Source organism: Mixophyes fleayi, chromosome 5, assembly GCF_038048845.1.
Source record: "Mixophyes fleayi isolate aMixFle1 chromosome 5, aMixFle1.hap1, whole genome shotgun sequence".
NCBI lineage: Eukaryota > Metazoa > Chordata > Amphibia > Anura > Limnodynastidae > Mixophyes > Mixophyes fleayi.
Window position 1 is genome coordinate 11,177,019 of NC_134406.1, and position 16,597 is coordinate 11,193,615.

The window sequence follows — 16,597 nt, forward strand, 5'->3', positions numbered from 1 at the left end:
CAACCTTCCACATCAAATGAAGGTACTCCTAAGTTTATTGAAGCCAAAGTGGGGATGATGTGGGTATAATAACCACCCCTCTATGATCTTAACACTTTCTGTAGTGTAGTGTATTATTGTCTGTCTTATTTGAAAGAGGGGACTCCCCTCTTTTAAATGAGGGTGCCCCAGAGTCTTTAGGTGCCAGGATGGGGGAGGTCTATACATTGCTATATCCCTCCTCTATCCTGGGCTACTGAATGTTTTCTATAGGATATGATGCTAAGGGGCCATATTTGAAAGAGTGAACTCCCCTATAGTCCAAAAAACATACTGTTAGGTGAACAGTTTGTAACAAAAATTGTGCTAGGGAATTTAGATAGTAAGTACCAATGGGGCAGATACATATGTGAATGACATATTCTCTGTATATGTATGTGTAATATGAAAGGCACTTTATTAATAATAGAAAAAATAATAATAATAGGATAAGTGGAGAAAAAGCAAGGGAAATAGAGCTGATCTAATAGCAACTGCCATAGCAGAAATAACTGAACCAATAGATCTATTAGTAATAAAACTGGGTTGATTCTCTATGATTCCTAAAATATAAATAACATTGCTAAAGGAAAAGAGTGACACAGTGCTCCATTTTGGAGTAGAACAGTGCCATATATAATATTGAAATATTACATATTATACTGCCTTGCTTTAAAACGGACGTGACCTTTATCACCTCAGGAGTGATGGAGGATTTTGGTGCAGGAGGTAGTGGTCCAATCCACGCCCTCAACAAAGTTAAACATGGAGGAAATGCACTTTGATATATAGACCGTGTAGTTTTTGTCCAAATGCTCCGTAAGACCTTGATTATAAGTTCACATATGGTACATGGGAGAAACTATGGGACTGTCTTCCTGCTTTATCATAGCTATTGGCCATAAAATAAAATACTTTTATCCCCATGGTGACCTTGTTGATTGTTATTCTAAAATAAGTTCACTCTGTGCACATTATCCGTCAGTAAAAGGTTCTTGTATTCATACAACTAAATGCTAATTGGGACTTCTATTTCCAAATTATAACCAGGTACTTTATGAAAGAAGCTTATCCTGTTGTAGAAAACAGAAGGACTGTCAGAATACAGCTTCCACAGGCCAACTGCCTGGGCTCATTACTGATCCACATATAAGGCCTCAATTCATGGACAATGCACAATGACAAATCAGAAGAGAGTTTTGCTAATTGGCATAAGACTGGAATATCAGAGGTCACTCAACAGAACGTGAATCGTCCTAAATCTAGACCTTTGCCGAAACCTGGACTCTTGTTACAGTTCAAGCCGATGTCATACTACCCTGTCTCAGGCATTATATTAAACATTCCAAAATGTGCGTAATCCAAACTAATAAGGGTTCTGCCTGAGCACATAGGTGGAATCTGTCTTCTGATAATGCCCAAATCAAGATAACAGTCCCTGATTAATTTCACCAGTGTTCAATAAACAGGTCAAATTACCACAACGAATAATGAGCCTGACAATATCCTGGTTTCCAAGCCTTTCATAATTGCTCAATCAGATTTAACAGAACAAGTCTATGACTGGATACACTGCGCTCCAGAGTGTAATTAACTCTCTCAATCAAGTTTTAACTGCACAATATGCACAAGATCCATATAGTACTAAACACAGGATATTACACACAATTGCACAAGTCCAGACAGTTTGAAACTTGACTGGGATATAGAGTTGCCCATTAATTGCTTTAATAAAGGACATAAAAGGTTTAACAATACTATGTAGAACGTGAGTGCAGGAGAGACCCAGTAGGTGGCATGAGGGATATAGGGGCATCTGACCAAGTGTCATCACACTACAAACCATAACGCCATAAGAATATTCTCCTCCCATGGTTTTCATCATACCAAGCCATCAACAGAGGAAAACCCGAATTGTTGTTACCATATATGTGCAAGGATTTAAAATTCGGCCTGATAAAATGGTTCTACTGATTTGAATAGGTTAACGTAGAAAATGTTACTTAAGTATTAATCCTGGGTATTATATGTGACTTGTTGTTTTTTTATTTTGAAGCACTAAACCTTTTCCTCTTGCATGTGCATGTTAGGTTCTCCATTTTTGACAAATATATTTTGGCGTCTGCTTTCTCTCCAGCATATTTCAGTGACTTTACGCCATCGCCAGCAAATACATAGATTTATAAACTAGAGTTAGCACAACTGGTTAAACATTTTAATTACAAACAACTGCAAACACAAAGAATGACGTTGAAAGGTCTTACATTCACACAGGTTATTTACTTGGCATTCAGATAATATATGCACACTTTCCAGAGGACTCAATGAAGATATATAACGAGGTTACTTTCATGATACATCAAAAGCAAGCAAAGAACCTCACCCTTCCAAAGCAAGATGTGCTTTCATGACGTCTCATTAAACCACATAATAGCCAAGGAGATTAAATCATGCAAGCAAAAATACACATGTACTATATTAAAAGCTGAATATTGTATATATTAAAAAGATACATAGGATATTATCCTGTCATATTTTAAAAGATTAAACTGGGTTATTTTGCAAAACAAAACAAAAGATAGACCTAAGCAGCAGAAAGGTTGGATATTTCCGTACAAGTGATTTAATTCTATAACAAAAATTTAGCAAGGAGAAAATAACTAATATTGCATTAATCTAAGGTTACAGGGTTCTGGATGTTACTTTATTTTTTGGATTGGCAAAATGACTAATACATCTGGGTGCATTTGTTTGGCTCTTCACATGTGGCCACCTGACCTGTTTTATCCTAAGTGCAGACATAAGATCTAGGATTTAACCCTGTGGATGCTCTTGCGGACCACTGCAGGGCTCAGTATAGGCAGCCAATACTGTTACTGGTTGCTATGATAGCAGTGTCTTCTCCTCTAAAACCATGACAGCCAACTGGTGTTTTGTAAACAGAAGGCAGCCTGCCAATACTGCTGCCAGCACTAGCTGCAGGTAAGCTATCAGACAGAAATGAGCTCTGCATTGTATACTGATCATGAAATGGGGGCACAGAATATTGGTTAAATAGATCCTGTATTGCATACTGAACAAATATGTGTTGCAGGAAAGTCACAGTGGGCTTCATAACAAGGTGGTTGTGGACAGTAATATCTGCATGTTATATTATTTGATGTGGTGAAAAGAAATATGGGCAAGTAAAGTTTGAAGAGGCAAATTTGACTGAGGTCAAAGAATCTTATTGCATAGAAACAAAAACAGAGAACATTTACCAGTCGATTGGCCAATCAGATTATCTGAATGGTGGACAGTGACCTGTCCATTAGTGTGACTGAGAGCGAGGACAGGGCCACATGTGAGGAGGGGAATGGAGGCAGCAGGAAGCCACAGACTGAGGGGTATATTTACTAAACTGCGGACTTGAAAAGGTGGAGATGTTGCCTATCGCAACCAATCAGATTGTAGGTTTCATTTATTTAGTGCATTCTACAAAATGACAGCTAGAATCTAATTGGTTGTTATAGTTGACATCTCCACTTGTTCAAACCCGCAGTTTAGGAAATATACCCCTGAGTTATATAGTGGAAGGAGCAGGGTCCCCGGCAGCACAGAGTATATCAGGAGATGAGTGATGTGTTAGTGAGGACAGGGCTGCATGTGACAGGGGCAGTGACATGATGTGAGGAGGGGAATGGAGGCAGCAGGAAGCCACAGACTGAGAGTTATATAGTGGAAGGAGCAGGGTCCCCCAGTAGCACGGAGTATATCAGGAGATGAGTGATGTGTTAGTGAGGACAGGGATGCATGCAACAGAGGCAGTGACATGATGTGAGGAGGGGAGAGGAGGCAGCAGGGAGACATCCTCAGCAGCAGAGTAGTGATGTAAAGCTCCTACTACATTGATGTGGGAAAATTGTGGTATCAAACACAACCTTATATGCAAGTAACGTTATACATCCAACTTCATAAGTCCTATACACATGTGGTCATAAGTGCTTGTCTGTCAGCAGTAGACAACACATGATTACTTTTCCAATGAAGCACATTTTTAAAATTGTTTTTAAATAGCAGTGTTTCTACACTATCCAGCGTATAGTCCATTTTTTGGCAACTGGCAATGGAAGGGCATTAATTGAGTGTCAATCATACACTTGGGGTAAATATCAAGAGGCAGCCAGTACATGGGGTGAGGACAGTACATTGAACATCATAGATGTGCAATTGCCACTTAAAAGAGAGAGCTCGCTCTCTCTCTTTCAAAAATTCACAAGTTGTATCGGAGCTGTCCCCCCAAATGTTAGCCTACAGGAGACCTTCTTCAATATACCATCCCTGCATGTGGCTTCAACAAGCTTTTATTGTACAGACATTATAATGAGCAGATTTTAAATCAACTTTCCTAAGCTTATAAGGTATTATCATTAATCCGTTCTTAAAAAAATAATGAACATTCAGGGCCTGATTCAGTAAGGCATGCAAAACAAACGTATTTTGCGTTTTAAAAATAAATGCACAGAAATCAGGCATAAGCACGGCCGCGTTCAACAAGGAGCGGATGTAAAGATACGTCTGGCAATGAATACTGGTCTAGGTCCGCTCTGCAGACAATACACTGCAAGATACGTCCAATACATATGTGGAATATAAAGTCACAAAAGAACTCACAGAAAAACAAAACTATTCAATCAATGTCACCTGTTACTAATATAATCATTAATGAAAAAACATTTTAAAAAAATAAAAAATGTTTTCACCCCTCCGCCTAAAAAAACATTTATTAGCATGTTAGTAATGTCAAATGTACATAAAATTCATTTGTACAGTTGCTCCTTATTGCAAACACATGTTGTAGCATGGATACGTAACAGTCATCACTAGTAATCGGCACTTACACCAGACTTGCTGCTGATGCAAGTGATACGGCTGATAAACATGTACCTTTGAGAGCTTAAATCGGGCACAGCTGCATGCGCTCAATATATTGACTACATGCATGTGCCCATACCCCTCCCTGTTTCACCCACTAATCGTAGGCTGTAGTAAGGGTCCTTTGTGCTCGAAGATTAATTGAACGTTGCTGCATTGTCTGGCGTATGGTTTGTTTCTGAGTATGTGCAGAGCAATTTTACGCAAAAATACACCCATATCGGAATTTATGTTCTTTAATAAATCAGGCCCGGTATCTCTGGAACTTCGCACCATTGCAAAACAGCCTGTTCTCTGTCAAACCTGATTGAAGTGAAATTCTGCTGCAATACACATTGCATTCAAAATATAAAATAATATAAAAATAAATGAACGTATAAATATTATCAGCTAATAAATAATTATAAAAAGATTCTGGATTTAAAATAACCTAAAATAGTTCCTGTTGTTATGAGCTGGAGCCTTTCAGCTATGACTCCAGAAACTTTGCTAGCATTATGACTGCAGTGCTAATGGATAATATGATAGAAATGAAATAGGCATAATACAAAATAATGTACCGGCTAGAATGCCTCCTGGGAAATTTTATGATATTTTCTAGAACTTGAATTCATAAAGACTTTTTTTTTTAGGTGACTTATGCAATGTAATACTTACAATGGATACTGTAAAAACAGTGCACTTATACAAGTAAAATATATCTGGCTTTAACAAAAGTGGAAAGCTTGACAACAGAACCCGAACCAACAAAAAAAAAAAACACACAACCACAACAAAACTGAAACGGAAAATATCACCATGAACCCAAATTTTTGCATCTGCAACAAAAACTTTACAGTGATATTTATTTATTTTTAATGCAATTTTAGCTTTTTTTTCTGTCGCTCTCTTTCTGAAGAGAAAGCGGATAGTGCTCTAGGGATATAATAGAAAAATAATGTATAAGCAACAGCCCTTTTTTGTTCTTTAACAGACAGAAAACTAGACAAATTTGTTCCCGATAATTTTAATGACATTTAGTTTTATGTAAAGATGATAAATACATTTTTGGGCTTCTTAGCACCAATTAAAAGCAATAAAATGTTTTATCTATCAAACTGGATATCCTGCCAGGAAATGATCTGCAATCTGCCTATAACAACCCAGAATAAACGGTTTGTCAGAGAGCGAAGGTTACACAGGAAATTTATTATAGCAACAAATCTCCAGTGTCAATTGGTTGATATTTATGAAGACTGGTGCACAGGAAAAACATATGTGCTTTCATTTACTCATCAGTATTACAAGTATACAAAAATTTGAATGTTTTCTTAGATCAATCTTGCTATGACTTTGCATTCAATGCAGCCTGGTCTGAATGCATCATTAACTCATAGAACGTCATGCAGCTTTCTGAACACTCTGCGTTCCTTTCTGAATGATTAGTACATGCAATTCTGTATAGTCTATTTAAAGGTTTATGCCGATTAAATTAAAAAAAACCTCAAACACTTGTTCAGAAAGGTCATATATGCTTATTTTCTTATTTATGCTTGTCCATGTTTTTGGACCTACCCTAGGAGCTAAGTCCACTGCTTTGCAGTTTACGGATACACATGAAGCTGTGTGATGTGAACAGCAAAACAATCACATCACAAGGTCAACCTAATCTGCCAAACTTTGAACAATCCCTTAACACCCACCTGTTCAGGTGAGCCTACCATTCCACTGTCTAACCTCTCCTCCTTATCCCACCTCTTCATGCGCATTCTTCATAAACTTGAAGTATTCCTCACCCTCATTCATCCTCTGCTCCTTGTACCACCCACTCTTCCCTTACTCTGACTTGCCACTATGTGTTTCCTGTTGGTCTGCCACTTCCCTTTAGATTGTAGAATTCCGCGAGCAGGGCCCTCTTCCATCATGTTGTCCTCCTCTTGTTACCTTTGCCTTCAGCATCCTGGCTTCATTCTGCACCTCATCACTAGGCTCCTGCCCTTGGTCTCCACATCTCCCTTGTCTTCCCACCTCTATCACTGGCTCTGATTCTGGTAGTTGCGCCCACACTCCTGCGAACAGGTTCAGCTTGCGCTAGTTCATTCCTCCACCTCTTCGCCTTCCTTTTTCTAGTTTCTAAGTGTCCTGGGATTCACTCATACCATTGCCCTGTGTGTCTGTGTATAGCTGTATTGAGATATTAGCTACAGCGCTTGATTGTATTATCCTGTAATGCTATGTTCTGTTGCGTTCTATGCACTCTGCATGTCGCTGCTAGCACTCTATAAATAAAGGATAATGATAATAATAATAATAATAATGACCAATTTAGGACCACCCTCTTCTTTAATTTCACTTTAAATTTCTATTTTGTCCTCCCATAAAATACTCACACCTCAGGAGGTGGTGGAAAAATCAAGTCATTTAGCAGGGAGAACAAGCGTGTGCGTTCTATTGTCAATCTGTGGTCTGCCCTGTAAACGATCCTCTCCATTTATTTATCATACATAAATGCTCTAGCCCTGCAAAATAAAGTCTCGTTTTTGTACATGGGTGTAAAAGTAGGGGTGCTCACAACGGAACATCCTCAATCCGCCCAACTCCTTTAACACATGCCGCCATCTTGGCCCACATATCAATGTGTTTCTCTGTTAAGTTAATTGCACAAAAGTATGAGCTGGAAGTCACAAAAAGGCATTTGTGCTGCAGTTTACCCCATTTGTGGGCTGTAAATCATCCTTCTATTGATGTTCTGCCCTTCTAGGACCGAGCCACGCACTCCTGCTGAATTTTATGTCGATTAAGAGACAATTACTAATCACAAAATAACAGTCTAAAGTAATGGACTGAGACAGTGAGTATCATGTAGCTCTCCACGGCCAGTCTGAAATTGCTTCTCATTTTCATCTCATGTACAAAAGTCATAGGCAACCTGATACACGTCAGGGGTCTGATGGTGCGACCCTCTAACCTTCAAGAAGGTCGCACGTTACCCTTAATCTCAGTAATAAATTGAACCAACACATTTAATCATAGAAAGAGACATCTATCTGTAGCAACATATCAGCGGGTATTGTATACAAGTGTTATAAGCTATGACAAATAAATCTGACTATAAGGAGGAAGGAGCCGGGGGCCGCAGATGAAGGCTTGGAGGGCCACCTAATACCCATCACCGATGTCAATATTTTAAGGAGCACATTTCCAGTTTACATAAAGAGCATAATGAATTATCTAACACTGTTTTTATTACTTTTATCTTACATGTATAACTAATAAAATAATAAACATACTTTCTGACCAAGAACAAGATGAATAGGAAGACTGGGCAGTAGTATGCCATTTCGAAATTTGAAACTTTAAAAGTGTTACATACCTTCTGTGTAAATACCCATATCTGCCTTTAACAGGCATTGGTGGTGGAACTTCAAAGTGAGGAGAGGGAGGTCCCTGTCTATAACACACCCTGTGAAATGCTTTAAAGAAGGCAGAGTAAGTGACCACAGCAATTTAGAAGTGAGGCCCTGGGACTTCTGCTAAATTCAGCAGGGTGCTGGCACTTACAATATCTGGCACTTGTGCTGCTTCCATTAGGCAGTTCTCAATGCCCTATGGAGCAGGAGGGATTCAACATAGGACAAAATCTTGCTTAATTATTTATTGCCCCCCCTAGCATCACAAGCATATATTTTAAATTGTCAAGATGCAATAAAAGGGGAGTGGGGTCAATCGGGACATGGGGTGGGGCCAACTGGGATCCACCAATCTGAATGAATGGGGTGTGATTATGCTAAATCGCCCCCCTCCCCCTAAAAAAAAAAGTCTAGTTCTGCCCCTGGCTCAATACAACAAATTGTATGGGTTTCAGAAAAGAGCTCACAACCAAAATACTATTCTAGAGAAGGAAGAAGATCTAAAACCTACATTAAATCTTGCTCTAATAACTTAACCAACACATAGATAGTAAAAAAAGACGTTATATTTAAGTTTTGGTATTTGTTAATTTTCATAACTTGTATAATGCTGTCTATTTAGATATCTTATTAATGCTCTGCCTAGAGATTGTGTAGATCTGAGATGAACATACAAGACGGGGACTGGAATCTCATACTTATATACATAACAAAGGTCATCCACTGACAAGCAAATGGCATGTGCTGTATGTCAATGTACATGTTTAGTAGCTCTTTAATCCTTTACAACGAACTGAATGTCTAATAATTTATTTACATTTTTTTTAATAAAGAATAAATTAACCTACAAACTAAAACAATAAAACCTGGTTGCGCCAGTAAATAATCTATAGTTTGCAGAATTAGTTTACAGCCCAGAAATTAGCAGATAAAGAGTTAGTATAGTTTCGTCTCACTATACAGTGCTCCGGTACATCTGAAACATTCTCAAAAATTTGCATGGAGGTTCAGATTCAACATGAGACAGGGAACAAGTGATTAGGCAATTTGTAAACTTTTCATAATACATCAAGACAGAAGGATTTATTTGTAAAGTGCCAACAAAGTACGCAGCATTGTACAATGTTCGCTCATGTTCAATGACAGGATAAAGATGGTGACGATAGTCCTACCCAGTCCCGTTTTCAATCTGAGCTGTCTGGAACACTTAAAACATAAGGGCCAAAACATTGGCACCCTTGCAGTGTTTTAATGCACTTTTTCTTCCAGGATATTGTTAAAAATAAAAAAATATATTGGTATCCACATATGTTTGGTATATCTTGGGTTTGCAGAAATCACTAAGTAGCCAGACAAAATTATTGGCACCTTTTAGAAGTAGTTAGAAATAATTAGATTTCAAGCAGAGGACTCTCCTTCACTTTGGAGTTGAACTCACCTGGGGGGGGTAGCAAATACTTGCAAAATAAAAATCACTCATTAAACAAGCTTGAAAGGAGAAAATGGCTCATTGTCCTGCTGTGTGTCACTGTGTGTACTGCAATGAGCATAGAGAAAAGAAAGAAAGACAGGAAATTGTCGGAGGATGTCAGACTGGAGCAAAGCATGGAAAATCTCAAGGCTACTAATCAATCTCCAGAGACCATGATGTTACCATTTCCACCGAACGTAATGTTACTTGGAAGTTTAAGCCCCACGGCAAAGTAGTTAACTTCTCTGGATGCGGCCGCAAGAGAAAACTTGACTGAAGATTGCAGTGCAGGATTGTTCCAATGGTGAAGAGAGCACATCAATCAATTGTCAAAGAAGATTCAAGCTGACCTTCAGAAACAAGGAACGACAGTTTCAACTCCAACATCATCTGTTACCAACTCAATGAAAGGGGGTTAAATGGTGGGAGGCCAAGGAGGGCCCCATTGCTGAGAGAGATACATAAGAAAGCTCACCTGGAGCTTGCTAAAAATGCAAAACAAAATTTCTTCTGAGTGGATATCCTGTGGAAAGATGAGACTGAATTAGAGTGTTTGGGAAAACACTGTCCCTATGATTACAGGAAGAAAAATGAAGCTTTCAAAGAAAAGAAGATCCATTCATCTTCTGTACAATCAAACATGGAGGAGGTTCAGTGATGTTTTGGGGTAGCTGTGACACTCAGTGCCTTGAATGTGTGCATAGCAAAATAAAATCTGGAGATTACAAGGCTATTTTGGAGTACATTGCTGAACTCAGTGTCAGAAAGTTGGGTCTACACCAACAGTCATGGGTGTTCTAGTAATGAGTCGATATCTAAATCCCATAGAACACATGTGGAGAAATCTGAATAAAATAGCTGGGAAAAGGCATCTTTAACATCTGGGATAACTGGAGCAGTTTGCACAAGAGGAGTGGACCAAACTACCAGTAGAGAGGTGCATGAGGCTCATCCATGGCTGTAGGAAGTGTTTGATTGCAGTTATTTTGACCAAAGGCTGTGCTACCAAATATTAAGTCTAAGGTGTCAATCATTTTGTCAATGTAATTTATTTTCATTTTCTGATTTAAACAGGATATACAGCATTAAATTCAGAATAAAAAAACAAATGTTCTGTAATATTAAAAGAGAAAGAATTGTGGAGACCACTATTGTTAATTTCAATTCATGTTCAGAGGAAATTGTGAGTTACTTGAAGAAAGTGCAATGGTGCAAATATTTTTTGGCCTCAACTCTAGCAGAATAAAATTGTAGCTGCTGGTGGGGAAATTATGGGTGGCTACTTAAACACAGAGTTGTAAGTGCAAAATGTAAGAAGAAGAAGAGGGAGACAGAAAGGCTTTGTTGAAGAAATAAACCTTCAGGGACAGTTTAAAGATTTTGAAGGTAACATCAAATATGATAGAATAGAGCATTCACAAAGAGAACTATATAGAAGAAGCCATGCATAGGATGAGGTTATGAGAGTGGAAGTCCTTAGACTGTCATTGGAGAAGCACAGAGGGAAACTGGGAAAGTATTTAGTGGTGAAATCAGAAATACAGGTGGGAAGGAAGTTGTTGAGAGACTTGTAGGCAAGGTTTATCACTTTGAACTTTATTCTGAAGTATATGGGATGAAAAAGAAGAAATGTAAAGAGGGGAATTTTGGGGAAGCAAAAAAGAACTAGGTTGTAAAAGTTGAGCTGGAACATTATCAGGGTATGGATCATGAGCTTGATTACATGTTCTCTAAGGAAAGAATGTATTTTGGAGATATTGGACAGGCAGTAAATGAGAGCGTGGGGCCAAAGATGACATTGACATGGAACTTGGGAGTAAGTCGATTTTTTTTATTAATTTAACTTATCTCTAACATTAGTTTTGATGTCAGGGCTTTATTCTTGACATTGGACAATATAAAGGGAATGAGAAAATATCACTCCAATCCAAGTTTGTGTAAATGTGACTTGTCTGAAAGGACTTCTTGATTAGTCCGTAGGACAGCTTCTAATCTTTATGAAGTTTATTACTATGTGTTACGACTCTGCCTATATTTTGCATGTAGCAGCAGTACCTCAAATCCACCAGAAGTGCTGCTGTTCTGCTCCTGAACTTTACACCATGCCTGTAGGATATAATCTACTTGCCTGATTAGAACTGCACCTGTCTAACAGCTTCAAATACCTGCCTCAATCTGTGCAGTTCACTGTTAGTCCCTGGCTGCAGCTTGTTTCTCCCTGTTCCAGTGTTTCTGCTACTGCTGCTTGATCTCCCGTTGTGACCTCGGCCTGATTACCAGTTTATGCTTGTTTTCTTGTGACCCTGAACTCTGCCTGGATTCTGGTTTCAGCTTGAACCCTAGTTGCCAAGACCTTTGCCTGGTCCCTGGACTCAGCTACTCTGTTTGCTTCCCTGGACAGACTCGTGCATCCTGTCAATAGGGTAACTCCATACTTGTTCCTGCATTTTAAATGTTTATATCATTACTTGGAACCTGGTACTCTGTGGACTTTCCTGCCATTCATCACACCTGTTCATATTTGTGTTTTCGAGTTATACCTGTTTCTGCTGCTATTCGAAAATCTGCATATTCCACAAACTGAATCTTTGTTCCTATATTTTGCCTGAATAAAGACATTTGGTTTTATACTTCTGTTGCCGCTTCCTGAATACGCTAGGAATCATAACATTATGTAACTAAGGCCACATATTTGGCTCCTGGTATATATTGTGAAATAATTCCTTAATATTGCAAAGTTTTGGATTTGATGACCCAGTTGTGAATTTTTTAATATATGAATTAAACACATATGCTGCCTTCAAAGAACCACAAAAGGTTTCACACAACAGTGTGTGCAAAACTTTTGATCAATTGATTAATTGGATGAGAAGACATCTAATGGTGGATTATCTTCCTCCTTTGTCTTTGGGAAAGCACTGTGCTGGTCATTTCAATTCAGGACCAAAAATAAGATGACCAAAGGTCCGCTGTGCCTAATGTGAGCCCTCAAAACTGCTGCCGGTGGGTAACAACCCTAAACAGGCTCATTTAATAAGATAAATAACTCCACATTGGTTCTGTGATTCAGCAAATGAATAAAGCAGTGTTGACTAACACCTTCTGCAAAATTGTACAGGTAGGAATGTTTGAAGAAATACAGCCTAGCATTAGAATTCTCCAATTAGATTTGGAGATCCTTGTTATTTGGAAAAAAAAAGTACAATATAGATTTTATTCCTAGAAGTTTGTTTTTTTTAAAATATATGTATTATAATATAAATTATATTATATATATTTATATGGCATATGATATATGTTAATATACTATCCACTTACCTAACATTCAGAAGGCCAATTGGTCTCAGTCCTGTTCTTTGGTGAGTGTTTTACCTGCTTCCTGGCAAGAAAAGATATTGATTAACAAAATAAAAAAGGAAACAAAAACATTAACTTATACAATTTTGTTAATTTTATTAAAATTTCTATGAATAGTGTACAATTAGAAAAGTTAGCTGTTAACTTTAATTCTGTTGATTACTAAAGTTTATGGACAAAATCATTGTCAAACAGCTAGTTATGAAATTTTACAGATTGTTTTAAATAGAATACTGAGGCTTTTTATGAGATTAAAGAAAAATTAAATGTTTAAAATGGGAATTTAGGGGCCTTAAACTCACAAAAATGAAACTTTCTAGTTTGTACTCCACCTGCTTTTTATTGGTTATATTAAAGAGAAATTAATGAATATTAAAATTTTATTTGATTTATTTACCTTTGCAAATGAAGATCGTTTTAAGGGTTACACATCCTCTGCCACGGATGAAAGCGATCTCAATTAGTCATGTCAGAAAGTCTTTAAAAGCTTTGTGCTAATTGCTCCCATCACGGTACGAAGTTCTCATTAAGGAATCAAAATTCTTATAAATTCCAAAGTTGCACTAGTGAAAAAATGCTCAACAAAATGAAAACTAGTCACATTTGTTTTTCAGAAAACTCAGACTAATTTAAAACCATTTTAAATACATTATTTTGTTTGCATTGTTTTATTGTGGCACTTAAGCAGATCAATACCATTTATACAGCATTTATACCTATAGTGATGAAGTGAACGTGTGTTTAGTTTTATACCAGATTTTTAAGACAAACTGCACAGTGTTTAATGTCAACCTTTTAGAAATATCAATGTTAGATATATTTTTCCTGTTTACCACTATTTAATTTTTTTTTTTTAAATGATGCATAAAATTACTGTTTCACACACATTTTTTTTTCAAAAGTTTATTAGTATTAAGCAACAGTAAACTTTGCTCAACACTACAGTACATTTCAAGACTTGTTACAAAAAGATACCACATTATTTGCATTTGTGATTTTTTTTTCATTTATGCAGTTTTACAAGTGAAAAATAGCAAACTGTTAAAATAAAGCTGAAAACTAAAGTTTGTCAAAAACCCTTTAAAATAAGAGGTTACGCTTATGTTAAAGAATGGATTAACATATTTAGTCAATCTAACTGGTTTAACACTAGTTAAAAGTTAAATTCATCCTTTTAACCACCTATTTTCAAATACAGACTATTGTATATAACAAGGTTGGTTTACAACTTTTTGTTCATTTGGTCTTTCAAAGATAAATAAAAAAAAAAATGTTTAGTTTCAGTCCATCCATTCATTCAGGTTTAGAAGGGTTTTAATGAAAACGAAATGAGCGTTCATAGAAAAAAATTACTTTGAACAGTAAACAGGACTGGAGGAGAGGGTATAATTCACGTCAGACTGTACAATCAGTATCTTGTATATGGTTGATCTCTGTAGGTTCCTTTTGTGGCTCTTGAGGAAGTGGCCTTGTGTCGGGAATTTGCCCAATCTTCTTGTCCTGATAAATACAATCAAGTATTTTACCACGTGTTCTTTATTTCAATCAGTTTAATGACAACATTTGAGAATATTCTCAAAATTGGAGGTAAGCACTTTGTTTTTTAAATATTTCACCGCAATCAGTGATAGTAGATGGCCAGTATACGATGTTATACCACGTTGCCACTTATCCTTCTGCCTTCATTTAAACTATCACATTTCAATCACTTACATCTTTCATATCGACATTTCTCATTTTCCGCTTAGACCACTGACCACAATAGTCTTATGTATTCATTCGTATTTTCAAAATTAACCGTTTATTATCATAACACAATATATTGGTGACGTCAAGTTTCCAAGTCCAAATCAAACTTTGACATTTATTAACACAATTTCTCTGAGCAAAAAATGAATAAACAAATAAATTCTTAAAGAAAGAACCAATTTAAGAACTTTAAATATGATTTAAAGAAATAATTATTTTTTTATGCTAAATTTTTTTTACTGTGTTAATGTATGCCTTATTGTTGTTCCTTTGATCTTACACATAAAGTGTAAATATAGGAAACTAAAACAAATTAATGTTTAACATTGTTACCTAAAAAGTAGATGTACAACTCACAAAGTCCATCGACAATTATATGATTGATGATCATATAACCATGATGAACTGAATACTCTATTTGAATGCATATCTACAATGACTATAGAAAGTAAATACCGCCATTTTTAACATTTATTTTCTTACATCATGAAATAAATTACCCAATAAATTAAAAATTTTATCGACACAAAATACTCTATAATGACAAATAAAAAACCTTTCTTAACAACAAAAAAATGAGACAATATTGATTACATAAGTATTAACCCATTTTGCTAGCACACATTTAAATAAACTCTGCTGCAATCAGATTTTGTAAGAGGTAAGAGGTCATAATTGATTAACTATACGGAGGTGGATTCCAAAGTGTTTCAATTGATTTTTGTAAAAAAAATACACCCGTTGGCGAGGGGTCAAACAGATGGTTACTACAAGATCATAAAACATTCAAAACAAATATGGAAAAAGGGTTATTGAAAAGTACCCATGGTATAAGAAGATTTTGAAGACTTTCAATATCTCCAGGAGCACTGTCAAGTCTATCATAAGGGAATAGTGAGAATGTGGAACTGTGAATTTGTCTACAAGCTGTCCCTCAAAACTCAACATCCATGAAAGAAGGGCAAGTGTCAAAGAGGAAACCTAGATGCCTGTGGGAACTTAGTCTGAGATAGTCTTCCATGGGAGAGCCAGGAGAAACAATGGCACAACAGCCTGGCACATTACAGATATTCAATTTATGGAAGGCTGACAAAAAGAAAACAATCGGAAACACATGAAATATCACCTATAAGATGCTAGAAAACATGTTCCAGACAAGATACCAAGTGGAGGAAGATTTTATGATCTAATGAGATCAAGTTTGAACTTTTTGGCTTGTATGCAAGGTGTTTTGTTTGGAACAATCCTACACTACACACCATTCCAAAAACACCATTCCTACTGTGAAGACAGGAGGATCATGTTACAGGGATGCTTCTCTGCTTAAGGGTGTGAAAATAGAAGGCAAATTGGGTGTGGTACACAATAAATATAAGCTGTGAAAGAAAGACGGTTGCAGTCAGAGACCTAGGACTTGGCAGAAGATTTATATTCCAGCAGGACCGCAAAAGCCACATTGGTTAAATACAACAAAACCAATGCCCTAGAGTTAATCTATATCCTAATGTGAATCTGTGGAATGATTTGAAAATTGCTGTTCACTAGCAGTCCCCATCCAATATAGTCAAAGACACTTACCCAAATAGACACTCAGCTGTGATTGCCCCTTAATTGCTTATACAAAGTATTAAAATGGGGGTGAATACTTATGTAATCAGTTTTTGTCTGTTTTTATATTTGTAACTAATAAAATACTTTA

General features: G+C 36.8%; 1 protein-coding gene across 3 annotated transcripts in view; it reads right to left on the bottom strand.

The window, feature by feature from the left end:
- Nucleotides 1-16,597, bottom strand: part of KHDRBS3 (KH RNA binding domain containing, signal transduction associated 3) — an 80,257-nt gene that overhangs the window by 1,292 nt on the left and 62,368 nt on the right. For 2 of the 3 annotated variants that reach the window (XR_012692723.1, XR_012692724.1), the window contains 2 exons: nt 14,503-14,649; nt 13,111-13,171 (listed from right to left, as the gene is read on the bottom strand). Coding sequence is in view for 1 of the 3 variants with exons in the window: in XM_075211683.1 (XP_075067784.1) it covers nt 14,558-14,649 (92 nt within the window). In the remaining 2 variants the exon portion in view is untranslated. Of the gene's footprint in view, nt 1-13,110; nt 13,172-14,128; nt 14,650-16,597 lie in introns of those variants that run through there. The other variant, XM_075211683.1, reaches the window with a different exon arrangement.